Genomic DNA, 18,470 nt, shown 5'->3' on the forward strand with positions numbered 1-18,470 from the left:
AAGCGCCAGGAACGCGTCTAAAGTGCGGCGACGAACAACGAAACACCCGGAGCGAATGATCCAGACTGAGGCACAGAAGACGCGCGACCGCGGCATGAACTCGCGACAGAACCAACCAACAAACTCCCGACCACGATGAGAGGCGGGGGGCCCCGCGTCTAGTCCTACTCCTCACCACCCTGGGGACTTCCGCTAGGGTTTCACTCTCCCGCTCTCTTTTGGAGCACGCGGATTCATGCCGGTATGGTACGAAGCGCCCAGCTGGTGGCATATAGGGGAGATGGAAGAGTTTGGACACTCAAACAAATTTTGGTTTTTCTTGCAAGCAGTTCGATTATACCATCTCACCAGCCGTTCCACATAATCAGTGTCAAAGGGATTTTGTTTTTTTTTGTTATGTAAAATTCGGAGTAAACCATCAATAAAAATTCCGAAAAAAAATCATCAAATTTATTTTTTAAATGTTTTGAAAATCACTTTCATTCCCCTTATTCAACTGTACAATAAAAGAAGAAATGCCATTATATGAGAAATTTCATGTAATGTTTGAATCTGCAATAGCAAGAGGTAGTATTTTTTTTTTCATTTAAAACCAATTTGAAATTTAGGTGTCTTTTGTAACTTTTAAGGGTTATTTTTAATAGGGACCTACAGAGGGAAATGAAATGTTCTGGGAGAAATTTCCAACACCCAAAGTCATTCAAATATAAGGTTGAAAAACATGTAGTTTTTCTTTGGTGCTGGCACTTTTCGTGTACCGAACAAGCACAAACATAACAAAAACTACCAGATTATTATCAACGACAGTTTAACAATATTTGTGATTGTTATAAGTCTCGTTTTTTTGCGAAAATTATTTTAAATTGATTCCAACCTTGTTCTTGCATGATCTTGTTGCTCGATTGGAACCCCGATTTGACAGTTCGATTGGAACCCTGTGAGTGACATTTCGCCTCTCCATATAGGCTCTCTAATTTTTAAGAGAGTATCTATGTTCTACAATGTTGAAGAGAAGATAAAAAATATGTTTTTATCATAATGCACAGAAAAAAATCAATTCTCGAAACCGTGAAGTCAGTTCACGATTATGAGAACCACGAAGGAATATATTCACGTTTATGGTGCAAATGCACCATACTCATGAATAAATTCCTTCGTGGATCTCACATTCGTGAACTTAATTCACGATTACGGGAATTGAATTATTTCTGTGTGGGTCAAAACCCATGCATTCTGAATTTTTTGATTTTTTTAAATGATTCTGAGTAAATTTTTATGGAAGTCGTAAAGGAGTGGGGCATTTTTTCCGATTTCATAAGGATTGGCGGAAAATGAACCTGCTTCAAAAATAGTCATAAAATATACTCTGTATATAAAAAAATTTATATAAAATGCTCAATCATTCAGTTGAATACACTATTGTGATATTTTTAAATGAACCAATAAAATTCAATGTCAAGAAAACAAGTATTTACAAAGTAACACCAGTCATAAAAGTTTTACAATAACGAATTTAACATTTATTCTTTGAAATATTTGTATTCAAATAACAGCAAAGTACTATTTTTTAATATTTTAAAGATTCCCGATTTCCGAGTATTCCAATAAAAATATGTTTGAGACTGAAATGTCTAAAATCCACAATAAAGTGGCATTGTCTGTTTCTTACATATTTTTTTTTAACTTCAGTATCTTCACAAGTATTTAACTTTGGACAGTAGTGGTCATTGTGGAGATTTTAATGAAAAGTTTGAAAAATCTATTCCCTCGAAGGTTTTTGTAAAATTTTGGAAAAAACTTACGTTTAGACCACAGAATAGTGTTAGTAAATATTTTTTGTTGTATGCAAAAAGCACCGGCTCCGAGATACAGAAATATTTGAATTATGAAATATATATATTAAAATAACTTACTCCTTTCTCGAGTGCAACTGGCTCCATATTAACAAAAATGGTGTCATTGAAATCGGAGAGGGATGGGTACATCCGATTCCCTATTTGGCAAGTAATTGCTATGACAATCAAATAATGTAGTATCACTGAAAGCAATAATATAAATTATGGAACATTATTACAAGTAAAAAAACACAATTCCTATTGCTAAATGTTATTTAAAACTCATGAAATGAAAAAAAAAACTAAATGAATATTCATTTTTTTCATGTAAACAATTTTGAAACTCTAATATAATACATTCTTGAAAAAAGTTAAGGACTCAAATTAAAAACACAGCATTTATTTACAAAAATTGTTTGGCTCATACTTTTCAACTATTATCATTCTTACTTTTAATGTATTGTATGCTACGAGATGGTGTTGCACATGAGATGAAAAAGATTTATGCGGTAGGGAGGAGTGCGTACAAGTATTTTTTTGGAAATTTGTGTTATTAACTTAAGACTGCTACAAAATATTGAAGGGGGATAAACAGACTCCTAATATTTTGAAGAAAAAAAATGTTCATAACGCTTGGCAAGACTCAAAAAACATAATTTAGAGATCGAAAAAATAGGGATCAAAATTCCTTACCCTTCTCCAAGGGTTTAATCAAAGCATTTCTTTTTTTGATTTGCTGGAAATAGGTAAAGCATTAGGGGTTCGTTCAAAAATTACGTCCCAAAAAAGGGAATGGGGGGAGGGGGTAGGGGGGGTTAGGAGATTGTGACAGCATAATATTTGAACAAACCCTAATTGAACAAATTCACATGAAATAAATCATATGGGTCATTCCATCTCAACTGTGCACGAAAAAGTGCAAATTTGAAAATTACCCTCTCCGATCCTGCTCAAATTTGGCAGAGCTGTTGATACTATCAAAACATGTAAGAATCCCGAATTTCATCCAAATCGGACCACCCCCTCCATTTTTGTACCTCCCCAAAAAATCGACTTTTTGGCGATTTTTGACCAAACCTCCTAGTTTCAAACGGCGATAGCTCAGGAACCACAAATCTTAGAGGGTCGGTCTTAGATTCAATTTTGAAGGAAATTGGACGTAGAATCCATTTCCGTGATCAAAATTTAGATTAATTAATTTTTTCTACCTGTATTGCGCAATTGAAAACTTTAAACGGCCGTATCTCAAAACACCCCAACTTATTTTTTTTATTTGACCTCACCATCGTGTTCCCCGGCCAATTTTACATAAGAATCACTTATCGACAGAAATGAATATGTTTTGTTCCAGAGATATCGAATTTTAAAGTTTTGTGTTTTCGAGATTACCTACATTAGCTTCATTCGCCGCATCTGCTAGAAGCACACAGGCGGGCTGATCAATAACTGCTACCTGGTGTTCTGGGAGATAGTTAATTTAATTTATCTTTTTATAATTTTACGCAAATATTTATTCAAATGGCTAATAGGGGAAATTCTCGTATGTTTGGCAGGTTAAGTCAAAAAGCCGTAATTGCCAATGGTAAACAAAGCCTATTTTGCATCGGTATCCGACCTACTTACGAAAAAACAAATTTCAAAAATGCTTAAGATTGTTCATCAAATAGTCTCTCAAGTGCCCCAAACTGAAAAAAAAATGAAATTTTGTTACAATTGGGAGAAAAACAAATATTAGTGTCGGAGGTCACGGTGGCTCTTACGGCTTTTTGAAAACTTACCCGAGATTTTCACTATTTTAACAACAAATTTTGCAAAACTTTTGATAGAAACTTGCTTGTTCACTTCTTTCTCATTGAGCTATTTATCACTCGATTTCAGTTGAAAACGCTTTTAATCAGCTGTAAATGAATGCCAAAGCGCTGATATGGCAACATTAGAAGAACGCTGGAATTAGATGCTGTTCCCCTACCTTGATCAATCTATTTTTGTGAAAAAAATATTTATTGGGTTATTTTGAATGCACCGTTTATTTACGTGTTGCTAACCGTTTTAGAGAACCTCCGAGGCCATGACTAGGGCCTTTATCATGGGCGGTAGCAAAATAGTACCATTCAGCAAAAACCCCAAAACCTGCTTTATTATTATTATTATTATAGTTTATTATTGACACTTTACCATAATTTGGCAAATCTCATTTATGGGTTAAAAGATTGATCATATTAAATCAATTTTTATATTGTGGGCCAGCTCGATTTGATTAAAAGATGATTTTGGTCAAGGTACATTTTATTTAAAAAAAAATCCTTTATACGTGAGGACAGCAGCCGTATTGTGTTCCAAGAATCCAAGAATGACAGAAGAAAAAAAACACTGTTGTTCGGACGATGTCAAAATCATCGCAACAAAATTTGGGGAATTAGCCGCTTTGCAGCAGATCAAACTTTGTGATTTTCTTACATTTTTCAGTTTTATACTTTACAGAAATCCTTTTCCTACTCCTTGTGATCGTCCTTCACTAGAGTACAACAAATCAACAAATTTTATTCATTTTAATTCATATTTTTAACTCAATAATGTATCGTGCACTTATTGTTCAGTGTTACTAACAAGATTAATTGCATTTTGCATCGGAATCCAATTCTGCCCTTTACTGTGTGTCGTTATTGCTCTGTCCTGTGAGTTAGCACAGAAATTCACTTCATTCATTGTTTTTAACAGATAAACATTCGCGATTAAACTCCAGTTTCCTACAGTGTTATACAGTTAATTTTTGCCCAATTTGATAAAGATTATTTATGATGAAATATTATTTCAATAAATGGCCAGGTAGCAGTTATTGATCAGCCCGCCTGTGTGCTTCTAGCAGATGCGGCGAATGAAGCTAATGTAGGTAATCTCGAAAACACAAAACTTTAAAATTCGATATCTCTGGAACAAAACATATTCATTTCTGTCGATAAGTGATTCTTATGTAAAATTGGCCAGGGAACACGATGGTGAGGTCAAATAAAAAAAATAAGTTGGGGTGTTTTGAGATACGGCCGTTTAAAGTTTTCAATTGCGCAATACAGGTAGAAAAAATTAATTCATCTAAATTTTGATCACGGAAATGGATTCTACGTCCAATTTCCTTCCAAATTGAGTCTAAGACCGACCCTCTAAGATTTGTGGTTCCTGAGTTATCGTCGTTTCAAACTAGGAGGTTCGGTCAAAAATCGCCAAAAAGTCGATTTTTTGGGGAGGTACAAAAATGGAGGGGGTGGTCCGATTTGGATGAAATTCGGGATTCTTGCATGTTTTGATAGTATCAACAGCCCTGCCAAATTTGAGCAGGATCGGAGAGGGTAATTTTCAAATGCTGTTCCGCTTCAGATGGAATGACCCATATATAAAATGAGAAATTAGGGGAATTTAACATATTCGATAACAAGAAGAACATTATTCTACGTTTTAGCCGAAAACGAACAGCATCGCTGTAAAAGGCCACTCTTTTAGAATCAATCTGCACTTTAATGTTTATAATGAAGTTGTGTTTAGGTTATTTAAAAAGCGCTTCAATATATTTTATTTTGCCTCTAATTCCATGCCATCAGGTCTATCTTCAACCACCCGTTGGTCCTAATTTTGGCAGGTTGCAAATCTTTAAAGAACTCTCACACGGCTGCAATTTTGTTGCCATCAGTGTTCCTATGCTGACCTATTATCTTTATGTTTTCATGCAAAATGTACGCATTTCCTCTAGCAACCCTGGTGCCCGCTCTTCAACGGCATCTAATTTTGGCATGCTGCCCTTGCTAAACTGAAGCAATTGTGGAACTTTTTGTTGTAGTGAGTAGTTAACAAACGCTTTACAAAAAATTTTGCTGAAGGATTCTTTAATTTAGTGGTCAATTGAGCACAGAAGACCGTGGCAAACCTGGTAAGAAAATTGACGCTTTGGTTAGAGCAACCGAGCCGCCCGGTGAGTGTTAGAATTTAATCAAGGTGAACAAAAATCGTTGCGATTTTTTTAGTTTTTGTATATTACTGCTTTAAATTACAAGTATTCGTTCAGAAAATGTTTTAAATCAGTTTGCTTACTAAAGATGTAACGTAAAGACGTAAGATGTCAAAAAACTATTTTGGAGCTGTAATTGAACGTCAAAGTGCTGATATGGTAACATTAGAGGCATGCTGGAATTAGATGCTGTTCCTCTATAATCTCTAAATGAATTGTGTTAATTTTTTTTTTAATTTTTTATTACGTTCAAGACTAATTCGAAATAAAAGTTTTACCATCGTGCAATAACCCCAATCTCCCCTAACAACCTAGTCGGTGGTGCTTCTCTCGCCACGAAACACGCTCACTTGTGTCGTTCACAGTCCATGTGCTCAACTTACAACTTAGAAGTTTGTTCATCATGCCGGGCATACATTCCTATCCCCTTCGCCACCAGAACCGGAGAAATAATCAAAACAACATTGCACGATGCTCTCTCTCTCTTGGATATGTCGGAGAATTTGCTCCAGCGCGTCGTCGGTGATTAGAGAGCAATTAGAGAGCACTTTACACATTAGGGGGAGAAAATGTAAACATCAACGATTTTGGAGAGCAAGCTGCGTTTATGAATCATTTAAAAGTAATCAAAACAATGAGTAATGAGATTTTAATTGAAAATTTGGTAATATTGTGAAAGTCTTCGAATACCTGTGATGATTAAACTTTGTTGAACTAATTACTAGTTATACCAATATCACAACAACCCATAATTCGCGCAACCCTTTTTTTCCTTTTTTGTGAAGCTATTATATTACGTTTACACCCCATCTGCGATCCATAAAGAACCCCACTTCTTCAACTTCGTCCCCGAAGTTCTGTCGCGGGACACGTGCTGCGCGCGCCATTCTTCCCCGTAGAGATATTAGAGGGAAAAAAGGAGGCCGCCGCCGTCGCGATGCAATAATTTAGAGACCAACCCTCGGTGCCATGGATGTGTTTTTGAAATTAGAGAAAACTTGGCCGCCGCGAAGGCTCTCACTTTCGTCGGTCCCTGTGGTCGGTTCTACAACATGGGACGGTTTGAAACTAGGTCGAATGTCCTTTTTAAGGATGATTAGAGGTAAATGGCGCGCGACGGTGAAGAAGGTTGAAGCTTCTTTTTTTTTTAATTTTTAATTTATTCAGAGCTTTTTCATGTTTGGACATTGCTTATCTGATCTAATCTAATCTAACACTTACGTAGCCAATCCGATGAAAGCATACTGGGAACTCCCGAAAACGTATTGCAAAAATTTAGGCCTGCCCTACTGCGCTGTGTTTACCGCAGAGAGCATTTTGCGATTTCACAAAATCTAAAGGGAAAGGAGGATGCGTGGACATACCGTTCCAAACGGCTCCGACTCCAAATCTGATTCTACAGCCCTGAGTTTTCCCAGTACGTGATCATAGGAATCACGCCAACCAAATAAGCCACCACAATCAATTGTTTAATTCGTAGCATGTTTAATCATCCTAATAGATCAAAAGAAAAATGAAACCCGTGACTGTAATTTTCTACTGTTAAAAGCTGCAAAAACGGGGTGATTTTACTGCAATATTCCAACTAATGAACATTGTACCGCGAATAAATCACTGCTCAATTAGAATCTAGCGAGAAATCGATTATGTTTTCCGCGCAGAGAAATTAGCAGCAGAAATGGTTGGCTATAAAAAGGGCAGTATTGCTTCTGGCGTGCTTTTGTTGAGGGTCCGGTTCAAAATGCTTCCGATCATTCACCAGGATGGCGATTTGGTCGGACTGCTGCAGTACATTGGTGAAGCTGAAGAACTTTGGTAATCTTAGCAGAAGCATTCATTATCTCACTTTCAGTGCTCACGTACTTTGTCCCGACAAGCTACTGCACGGTCGTTTTCTACGATCACGAGCTGACCAACGATTCTTCACCATGCGATCGCCACTGTCAGCTACTGGATGCGGTTGATACGGCGCTGCTCGAAGGATTTCGCTTGTATCATCCGGTGATGTGGATTTCTGCGGAACTTGATTCAGCGGAACAAGATATAAGAGATGCCGTCGAGTACGGCTGTCAGTCGTACATTGTGGTATCGCAACAGGTGATGCAATTCTTCGATTTGAAGCTTGTCATAAAGGAAACGACTCTGCAACGAATGCGGGACAGGAACTTCCTGATTCTGGATGTCACGGAGAACCTATTTGATGCCGACAGCTGGACCACTAAGGAAGCCTTCAAATGTACGTGTATTAGCTTGGTAGAAGCATCTACTGATTTTAAATCTTGCAGTCTATCCCAACCTCTGGCTTCTGAGTCCTCGTGAGAACGGATCGCACGAGTTCTACACCCAAGACTACTCCAACAGCTACGTAAACGAGCTGCAGCTGGCCACAACCTGGAACAGCTCTTCGGCGCACTCTGCCCTCGCGGACATCCTGTTTCACGACAAACTGTACGATCTTCAGGGAAGAACCATTCCCATGGGCGTTGCCGAGTACGCTCCGTACTGCATGACTACAAACGTGGGAGCTGGAAATGGGAATGCTGATGCGTTCAACTCCACAGCTCCGAAGGAGCTGTACGTCGAGGGTTTGGAAGGAAGTCAGATCGTGGAGTTCTGCCACAATCGCAACTGCAACATCAAGTTGTGGCCTTGTAGGAATGGTTCTGCTATTACGAGGGTTGTGTCTAATGGTGGGGTTTGTTTCCAGATGGTCCAAGCGATTGGGGTGACATCTTCGAAAATGGTTCCGGCTACGGTGAGATCTACTCAACGTACATGAAGGAAACGGAGTTTGCGACGTGCTGCTTGTACTACAACTGGTATCTTCACCTGCTGGACGGAAGTCAGTACGTTGCCAAGTCCACGATCACTGTACTGGTTCCGGGTGCCAAAGTGTTGCCCACCTCGCTGACCCTCATCTATCCCTTCGAAAATACTCTGTGGATGGCGATTGTCTTCATGCTGGTTCTGATGACAGCTGTGCACCACATGATCACAGCGCTGGATCCCAACTCACCTCAACCACCGTTCGACAAGTCCATCTTCGACATCATCTCCATCTATCTCGATCAAGGAGTGTTCCCAAAGTATCGACCACCCTCCTCACCGAAGTTCCTCACTGATCAAAAACTCTCGTTTCAGCTCCCACTCCTCTGCGTACCGCTTCCTGGTGTCCTTCATCCTGCTGTCCGGCGTTGTGCTGAGCAACTCGTACACCAGCGGCTTCGCCAGCGTCCTCACAATTCCGCGCTACGGCAAGTCGATCGAAACGATCCACGACTTTGTGCAGACTCCGTACCGCTGGGGTGCTCCGGCCATCGCTTGGGTTCTGTCACTATTTGGAGCGGATTCGGTAGTAGATCCCAGGTTCACGTCTGGTTGCATGTCAAGATATCCGATCCGTTTCAGCACGACATTCAAACCGTGGTCAGGAAGTTCGACATGACCCCGGACGAGGAGCAGCTGTACCGACGTTCACTAAGCGGAACCTACGGACTGGGGGTGGAACTGCTCAACGGGGGGAACTTCGCGTTTGGGTCGTTCATACGGGAGGACAACGTGCGCACGTTTGAGATCCTCAAGCAGGAGTTGTACTACACGTATACGATCGGGTACGCCCAGCGGGGTTGGCCGCTGATGGAGTACTACAACAAGTTTAATTTGGAATCGATCCAGCACGGGTTCCTGATCTACTGGGAAGGTCGTACGGCGAGGAAGTGGTTGAACAATCGCATCCAGCAAGCGCTGATGGAGATTTCCGCTGGGCGTAACGAGGGCGAGGAGCTGGCCCCACTGACGGTACAGTACATTGTGGGTCCGCTGTGGGTGCTTGCTTTTGGATTGTCGGCAGCGTTTGGCATGTTTGTCTGCGAAATTGGCTGGAAGAAGCTGACGGGTTTGTGGAGGAAGATTACGTTGAAGCGGGCAAATAGAAGACTGTTTGATTTTGTGTCATAACCAGTACGTAACATTTATTTGCTGAAAATCAGCAACAAAGTTGTAATAATGAATAGTAATAAACAATTTGACTCAGACTCCAATTTCTGAAGATTTGGAGAAATCGACTCCGACTCCAACTCCGACTCAAGCGACCTGGTCAAAACCACAAAAAAATGATCACGCATTAAAACGTAAAGCCTAGCAAGCATTTGACAGATTTGACAGATGCGACCTTACCTTTATCGTTGTTTACATTGACGCGTAGGACGCAGTCAAAGCCCAAGACTGTACATCATAGGTAGTCGCGAGCTTGGTCTACATTAGTGTGAGTGCATCACTCCGTGCCACGAAAACCAAAACAATAACAAACGAACAATGGACCGCGACAGGAGAACCAAAACATAAACAATGTCAGCTTCCAGCGGAGTGACAGAGTCAGAGATAGCGATTTTGACAACCGCATCACTACACACTCAATCGCGAGTACCTTAGGTAGAAAGCCACAGATTGAGTGCATCTGTCAAACGCAAGGAACATCATTTCAATTATGAATGATTTCGCAAATCTGTATTCAACTGTCAGCTGTCAAAAGCACGACACCACATTCTTAGAGAGCATTCTTTTATTACGTAAAGCTTTTGGGGGAGGGGTGTAGAATGCCGTGCTACGCTCGGTACATTTTTGCAAAATTTGTATGGAAATTTTCTTACGAGTGGGAGGAGGTCCAAAAATCTGTTTTTGCGTTACGTAATAAAAGAACGCTTCCTTAAAAAATCGTCAAACGATGGGACAGTACCGTGTCTTCAGCGACGTTCTATGTTGATACCGTTACACATTACGTTTCACGGTTCCGTCAAACTAAACATGGGTTACACAACTGTTTGTGTTACATGATGGGTTGTTTCATATTTATTATCCCCGTTAGATCACAAATTGAAATAACTGCCGCACGTGCAACAGTGCAGTTGCAAAATACTATTTAAAAGGGAAAGTTTAGAAAATTATGCACTGTTTTCTTAAACGTTGAGGTTGAAAGTGTCACTTTCTAGTCGTGTGGATTTGACAGGGAAAATGTTGGCAGAAGTTTCTGGAAGTTTTGAGGTTATGAACCTTGTTCGATTTCTGAGTAAGAAAGTATTTTTTATTCAAACTCACATCAACCTTCCTTCAAGTTTTAGAATACTTTGCAACAGACAACTACTGTACTGTCATTTATCAAGATCCGATCTTCGGACAAGCTAACAGCAATGACCACGAAGAGTTGCAATTGACTTTGGAACACGTGATCTCAACTGAACAGCTTCCGGTAGTTTGGATTTCCGCTGGTACATCTTCAGAAGAGATTCAGATTGCGTGCGCAGTAGCTCTAGGATGTCAATCTTACATCACTTTCACCGAGGATGTAACGAACTTTCTGAACTTCAAGCTCACCATTAAGGATTCATCGGATCAGCGAATGCGTGACAAGAATTTCTTGATCTTTGCTAAAAATCTGACGCTCCTTCAGGATAATTTGATAATGAAAGAAGCTTTCAACTGTTGTATCGATAGTTTCTCCTAATTTCTTCAAAATAACAAATTTTATTTCAGTTTACCCAAATCTATGGTTCATTACCCCTTCCGATACTGTCGACAACGGTTATGACTTCTACACCCACAACTTCATCGTCCCAGATTCCACCAACTTGTACCACGTGGCTACCTTCGACTTCAATAGCTCATCGATGATCCCAAACGCAACCTTGTTCCACGACAAGACGTTCGATCTGGGTGGCCGCACGATCCGCACCGGGGTGATCGACTACATCCCGTACTGTTCCACGAGCTACGTCGGTGCGAACCAGGGTAATGCCGACGCGTTCAACTCAACGACGCGGAAGGAACTCCAGATCGACGGCTTGGACGGATCACTCATTGTGGAGTTTTGCAAGCTGAGAAATTGCAACTTGAAGTTGTGGCCTTGTAGGGGACTTTTTGGTGGTGTTGAGGGTGGTTAAATTGATTGAGGTTATGTTTCAGTTGGACCAGATAAGTGGGGAAATATCTACGAGAACGGGACCGGTGAAGGAATGATGTATTCCCCGTATGCCAAAGAGACGGAATTCGCAATCTGTTGCTTGTATTACAGCTGGTTGGTTTGATCTGTGAAGAGAAGAGTAAGAATATAGACATAGTTTATTTCAGGGTCAGTAACTATCTAGATTTCAGCAAGTCAATAGCCTTTTCTTCTGTGCTTATAATGGTTCCAAGAGCTAAACTTCTACCAACCATATTTACTCCACTGTATCCATTTAATCCCACGTTGTGGTTGGTTGTATTTATTACACTTGTTATCATGACAGTAGTTCATCATGGCATCACCACCCTGAATCTGAAGGGAAAGAAACCGCCGGTGGAGAAATCGATCTTCGATATAATATCTGTGTATTTGGATCAAGGAATCTTTCCCAAGTATGGACTCCATTCGATTTGTACTAGGTTCTCTTTAAGATCTTTTCTTATAGTACGACAACTTCTTCGTATCGAATTCTGATATCATTCATGCTACTGTCCGGAGTTGTACTGAGCAATTCCTACGCAGGAGGACTAGCGAGCGTCCTGACCATACCCAGATATGAAAAGTCCTTGGAGACAATCCACGACTTCGTCCAGAGTCCGTACCGCTGGGGAGCTCCAGCGATCGCTTGGATTCTGTCCCTTGTTGATGCTGAATCAGTATGGACTAAACCGGTTTCCAAATTTTGCGATCTTAAACATATCTTTCCAGATCGATCTCAAAACTGTCGTGCACAAGTTCGACATCATCCCCGACGTGGAAGATCTTCACGAGCGCTTGTCGAAAGCTGACTTCGGAATTGGGATTGAACTCCTCAACAGTCAAAAGCTAACCGTTGGTCCGTACATCCGCGAAGACAACGTACACTCCTTGGAGATGTTGAAGCAGCTGCTTTACTACGACTACACCGGAGCCGTGTCCCAGCGGGGTTGGCCCCTGATGGAACCTTTTGACAATTTTGTTCTGGAAGCGATCCAGCACGGACTCGTGATTCACTGGGAAGAGGCGATGCTGCGCAAATATCAGACCACGCGGATGGAAGCGGCCCTCGATCCGGCCAATTCCCGCACTCAGCAGGACGACACCGTGCAAGCACTGACCGTGGAGCATATTTTGGGACCGATTTTTATCCTGCTGGTGGGAACAACACTGGCGACCGGGATATTCATTCTTGAGGTGTTGTGGCACTCGTTGGGATTGTGTTTGGAGCGGTGGCATCTAAGGCGTTGTGAAACACGAGATATTCCCGAAGAAGTAGAATTTGAGTACATTGAATAAGTATAATATCAGTTCAAATAAACTTTAAAATAATAATCATGAAATTAATAAATTGTCACAAAATCTATGAACAGTTCTAAACTTATAAAATCTGACCTGACCTACGGCCCTTGTTTCCTTTGTTCTCATGAAACGAGCTTGTTGAATGTCCAGCTAAAATGATAATGAAAACAATCATTGTCAAACGATGGTCAAACCATCGGGAAATTACTGTTGGCCATTAATTACTGCGGTTTTTCTTCCGACACGAAATAAATTGGCAGCAATTAGGCCATGTTTTAACCTTTTAACATGAATCCATTAGAGGCTGATTTTACATTCTAGCAAAATCGTAGCATCCAGAGTTGTTAACGATCATGATATCGAAAGACGTTAAAAACTAACAAAAGTTTTTTTGTTTTAAGCTTTTAGTTTTTAGTTTTTAGTTTTTAGTTTTTTGTTTTTAGTTTTTAGTTTTTAGTTTTTAGTTTTTAGTTTTTAGTTTTTAGTTTTTAGTTTTTAGTTTTTAGTTTTTAGTTTTTAGTTTTTAGTTTTTAGTTTTTAGTTTTTAGTTTTTAGTTTTTAGTTTTTAGTTTTTAGTTTTTAGTTTTTAGTTTTTAGTTTTTAGTTTTTAGTTTTAGTTTTAGTTTTTAGTTTTTAGTTTTTAGTTTTTAGTTTTTAGTTTTTAGTTTTTAGTTTTTAGTTTTTAGTTTTTAGTTTTTAGTTTTTAGTTTTTAGTTTTTAGTTTTTAGTTTTTAGTTTTTAGTTTTTAGTTTTTAGTTTTTAGTTTTTAGTTTTTAGTTTTTAGTTTTTAGTTTTTAGTTTTTAGTTTTTAGTTTTTAGTTTTTAGTTTTTAGTTTTTAGTTTTTAGTTTTTAGTTTTTAGTTTTTAGTTTTTAGTTTTTAGTTTTTAGTTTTTAGTTTTTAGTTTTTAGTTTTTAGTTTTTAGTTTTTAGTTTTTAGTTTTTAGTTTTTAGTTTTTAGTTTTTAGTTTTTAGTTTTTAGTTTTTAGTTTTTAGTTTTTAGTTTTTAGTTTTTAGTTTTTAGTTTTTAGTTTTTAGTTTTTAGTTTTTAGTTTTTAGTTTTTAGTTTTTAGTTTTTAGTTTTTAGTTTTTAGTTTTTAGTTTTTAGTTTTTTAGTTTTTAGTTTTTAGTTTTTAGTTTTTAGTTTTTAGTTTTTAGTTTTTAGTTTTTAGTTTTTAGTTTTAGTTTTTAGTTTTTAGTTTTTAGTTTTTAGTTTTTAGTTTTTAGTTTTTAGTTTTTAGTTTTTAGTTTTTAGTTTTTAGTTTTTAGTTTTTAGTTTTTAGTTTTTAGTTTTTAGTTTTTAGTTTTTAGTTTTTAGTTTTTAGTTTTTAGTTTTTAGTTTTTAGTTTTTAGTTTTTAGTTTTTAGTTTTTAGTTTTTAGTTTTTAGTTTTTAGTTTTTAGTTTTTAGTTTTTAGTTTTTAGTTTTTAGTTTTTAGTTTTTAGTTTTTAGTTTTTAGTTTTTAGTTTTTAGTTTTTAGTTTTTAGTTTTTAGTTTTTAGTTTTTAGATACCGAAGCTCCGATTTTTTTATCGCAGTTTTCATCGATTAACAACCTGTTTATCATTACTATTTATAGACTCTAAACTGAACTTTGCATTACTAGACAGGATTTCGAAGTTAGTTCATAATCAGAACTCGTAACTATTGAATTATTTGCCAACACTTCTTGCGAAAGGTGTTCAGACCATGTCAATACTTGGTTGTGCAAACATAAATGATGAAGAACCATTTACAAGCTTGATATCTGCAAATAAATCCACATTCAGATTGTTATAACTCGGCAAAGAACATTACGAAAAATGTTGTCACCAGTTGAAAGAAAATTCCATCTTTTGAGTTTAGTCAAACTCTTGGGTAAGTTTGGAGACGAGTGTCAACTAAGCTAAACTTGTTTACTTTACAGTGATGCAGTACTTCTCAAAGGACAACTTTTGCACTGTCGTTTACCGTGATCAAACTCTGAACACTAAGCAAAGTCAATTTCTTTGTAATGTGGACCAAGTTACATCATCAGAGCAATTACCGATAATTTTGATTACTACTGGATCTGGCGTGGAGAAAGTCCTCGTTGAGCAAGCTGTCGAACTTGGATGCCAAGTATTGTAAATGATATTGTGCAACAACAGTTCGGATTATTTTTAGTTATTTTAGTCCTACCTAGTGATCACTGAAGATGTGAACAAATTTTTCGAGATGAAACTCGCCGTAAAGGACCGTACAGAGCAGCGAAGGCGAGACAAACTATTCTTGATTTTTGTCGAAAGCATTTCGGTTCTGAGCAACAATCAGATTTTGCATGAAGCATTCAACTGTTGAGTTGTTTGAATCTTACAACTAGCAGCGTTTGACAAAAACTTCAATCTATTTTAGTTTATCCAAATTTGTGGTTCATGACATCTTCGAAAAATCTTGAAAATGGATTCGATTTCTACACCCAAAACTTCACAACTTCGAACTCCACAAAGCTATACCAAGTGAATAGTTTCAACTTGGAGAAATCATCTTTCACCTCGAACGCCAACTTATTCCACGACAAGCTCTCAAATCTGGGTGGAAGACCCATTCGAACCGGAATAGTGGACTACGTTCCGTACGTTACGAGTGAATTCGTCGGTGCGGCCGGGGGGAACGTCGATGTTGTCAACTCTAGCCAATCGAGAGAGTTGCTGATTGACGGATCGGAAGGCATTTTGATGGTCGAGTTTTGCAGGATGTACAACTGCAATCTTAAGGTGTGGGCTTGTAAGTAAAATGCTGAGCTAAACCGAGTGGTGTATTTAAATTCATAGATTTCAATTCTAGATGGAGCAGATAACTGGGGATTCATTGATGATGCCGAGAACGGCGAAGGAATGCTTTATTCGCCACTGATCAATGAAACTGAAATTGTTATTAGCACAGTTTTCTACCAGTGGTTTGCTAAACTTTCATTTGAAATAATTCGGATAAACATGTTTCAACAAAATTACAGGGTTTACAAGTTCTTGGACTACAGCAGTCCAATTGTTTTTGCATCCATCTTGATCATGGTTCCAAGGGCAAAACTCTTGCCAACCGTGTTGACACCGCTGTATCCGTTCGATCCCTCACTATGGCTTACGATATTCATATCATTAATAGGGATGACGGTAGTTCACTATGGTATCAGCACACTGAATCTGTTTGGATCACCAAAACCTCGGTTTGAAAAGTCAATCTTTGATATGATCTCCATTTACTTGGACCAAGCGATCACACATAAGTACTGATAATGTTTCAACATTTCTAGAAGCTCATTCTACGATCTATTTTCAGCAAAAGCACCCTATCGTATCGAGTACTAATAGCATGCGTACTTCTGTCCGGTGTGGTAATAAGCAATTCTTACTCAGGAGGACTCGCAAGCGTTCTGACCGTTCCAAGATATGGCAAATCCCTTGAGACCATCCACGACTTCGCCCAGAGTCCGTACCGCTGGGGAGATCCGGCAATCGCTTGGGTTCTTGCGATTGTTGATGCGGAATCAGTTGGGATCTTGTATTATCTTAAGTGATCTTAAAACATAACTCAAATCTCTTGCAGGTCGATCTGAAAACTGTCGTCAAAAAGTTTGACAACATCCCCGACGTCGAGCAACTGTACCGGCGCACCCTACCCGGAGACTTTGGCATCGGAATCGAGTTCCTAACCTGTCAGAAGATAAACGTTGGACCGTACATCCGCGAGGACAACGTGCACCTGTTTGAGCTGCCCAAGGAGATGCTGTACTACAGCTACACCACGGTTGCATCCCAACGGGGTTGGCCTATCATGGACCGGCTGAGCCACTTCATTCTGGTGGCCAACCAACACGGACTCGTGCTGCACTGGGAAAAGCGAAATTTACGCAGATTTCAAACGACGCGGCTGGAGGTGGCGCTGGATCCAGCTAATTCCGGGTGCCAGAAGGACGTCGAGGTTCAGGCGCTGACTGTGGAACATATTTTTGGACCTATGTTTATCCTGTTTGTCGGAGCTGCCTTCGCGACTGGGACATTTTTGCTGGAGGTCATATGGCATTCACTTTGGTTGAGTTTTGGAAAGTGGAAGCAGAATGGTTAAAGTCTTGATTACTTGTTTATAGTAGCTGCCTCGGTCTAGTACAAAACAATTTGTTAGACATTAACTATCTGAGAACCTGTAGTTTTATTTTTGCCGCGTTCAAATTATTTTCACTGATTTTGTTTTCTCGACTTCTAGTATTTTCGCCAAAAAACAGTAAGTTAGCAGATCACAATCCTGGTCTAGACCATAAATTGTAAGGCAAATTTGTAATACTTTATGTTTACCAAATCAATCATGGTGATTCGGGTACTGCCCCTGTTCGTATAAATGTCCCAAACGAAATCGGGAAAAGTTGTCCCGACCCCTCTTCGATTTGCATGAAACTTTATCCTAAGGGGTAACTTTTGTTCCCTGATCACGAATTCGTTTTTTGATATCTTGTGAGGACTAACATTTCAAAAGGGCGTAATATTGAATGTTTTGACCTTTTGAAATGTTAGTCTTGATTTGAAATTCTTGAAAATATTTTTTTCGAAAAGATCGGAAAATTTCACGAATGTTTCATATTTTAACATTGTAAATCGGACCATTAGTTGCTGAGATCTCGACATTAGAAAATCGTGGGTTGTTTGGGTGAGACTTAGAAAACATCAATTTTCCTGTTTTTTAACCTTTGCATGGCAATATCTCAGCAACTAAGGGTCGTATCAACAAAGTTCAAAAAAGCAAAATATAGAGAATTTTCTCAGTTATTCAAAAATATTTTTTTCAAAGGTGGGCAAACATGGGCACTAATTTTAAAAAATTAAAAACTGCGACTATTTTCAAAAAAGTTACCTGAAAATGTCTATAACTTGAAACGGTGTACTTTATCAAAAAATCACTAATTTACTTTTTGATTTCAAATTCGATTTAACATCGAAAAATGAAGTTTAAAATTTTTTTGCGACCAATATTTCGATTTTTTGAAAAAACCTGTATTGATTCAAAAAATTATAACTCGGTCAAAGATTTTTTGCCCATTCTGGAAATTTCTGAAAAGTTGGCAATTGATGTCCTCTAAAACATATCAAAAAAAAAAAAAAAAGTTTTTTTTTGCAAATCAAGTTTTAGTGACAAAAAGTGAAATTAAAAATCACCAAATTTTTTTCACTGTGTATCATTTTTTTTCAGTGTAGTCCATATCCATACCTACAACTTTGCCGAAGACACCAAATCGATCAAAAAATTCCTTCAAAAGATACAGATTTTTGTATTTTCACATATCATTTTTGTATGGACAGCTGCCAAATTTGTATGGAAAATTATATGAACGAACTAATGATGCAAAATGGCTTCTT

The 18,470-nt window shown here is 38.5% G+C and overlaps 3 protein-coding genes across 4 annotated transcripts; all 3 read left to right on the forward strand.

The window, feature by feature from the left end:
* The first annotated feature begins 7,595 nt into the window (after positions 1–7,595).
* LOC120423077 (uncharacterized) lies at positions 7,596–9,816 on the forward strand. The gene is made up of 6 exons (XM_039586753.1): positions 7,596–7,620; positions 7,664–8,068; positions 8,118–8,483; positions 8,540–8,918; positions 8,974–9,184; positions 9,241–9,816. Exons 1-6 carry the CDS (start codon positions 7,596–7,598, stop codon positions 9,787–9,789), a joined length of 1,935 nt encoding a protein of 644 aa, XP_039442687.1. The 3' UTR covers positions 9,790–9,816.
* Positions 9,817–10,648: 832 nt separating this feature from the next.
* On the forward strand, positions 10,649–13,239 carry LOC120423076 (glutamate receptor ionotropic, delta-2-like). Its single transcript, XM_039586752.2, has 5 exons — positions 10,649–11,733; positions 11,791–11,902; positions 11,956–12,222; positions 12,276–12,486; positions 12,539–13,239. The coding sequence occupies exons 1-5, from the start codon at positions 11,496–11,498 to the stop codon at positions 13,103–13,105; spliced, it is 1,395 nt and encodes a 464-aa protein (XP_039442686.1). The 5' UTR covers positions 10,649–11,495; the 3' UTR covers positions 13,106–13,239.
* Positions 13,240–15,492: 2,253 nt separating this feature from the next.
* On the forward strand, positions 15,493–17,247 carry LOC120423090 (uncharacterized). Of its 2 annotated transcripts, XM_039586766.2 has the most exons (5): positions 15,493–15,849; positions 15,910–16,021; positions 16,079–16,348; positions 16,402–16,612; positions 16,669–17,247. In XM_039586766.2, the coding sequence occupies exons 1-5, from the start codon at positions 15,498–15,500 to the stop codon at positions 17,185–17,187; spliced, it is 1,464 nt and encodes a 487-aa protein (XP_039442700.2). In that variant the 5' UTR covers positions 15,493–15,497; the 3' UTR covers positions 17,188–17,247. The 2 variants fall into 2 exon arrangements, with proteins under 2 accessions (XP_039442700.2, XP_039442699.2); XM_039586765.2 differs by having other exon boundaries at positions 15,910–16,348.
* The last annotated feature ends 1,223 nt before the right edge of the window (positions 17,248–18,470 follow it).

The sequence above is a fragment of the Culex pipiens genome, chromosome 2 (assembly GCF_016801865.2).
Source record: "Culex pipiens pallens isolate TS chromosome 2, TS_CPP_V2, whole genome shotgun sequence".
Taxonomy (NCBI): domain Eukaryota; kingdom Metazoa; phylum Arthropoda; class Insecta; order Diptera; family Culicidae; genus Culex; species Culex pipiens.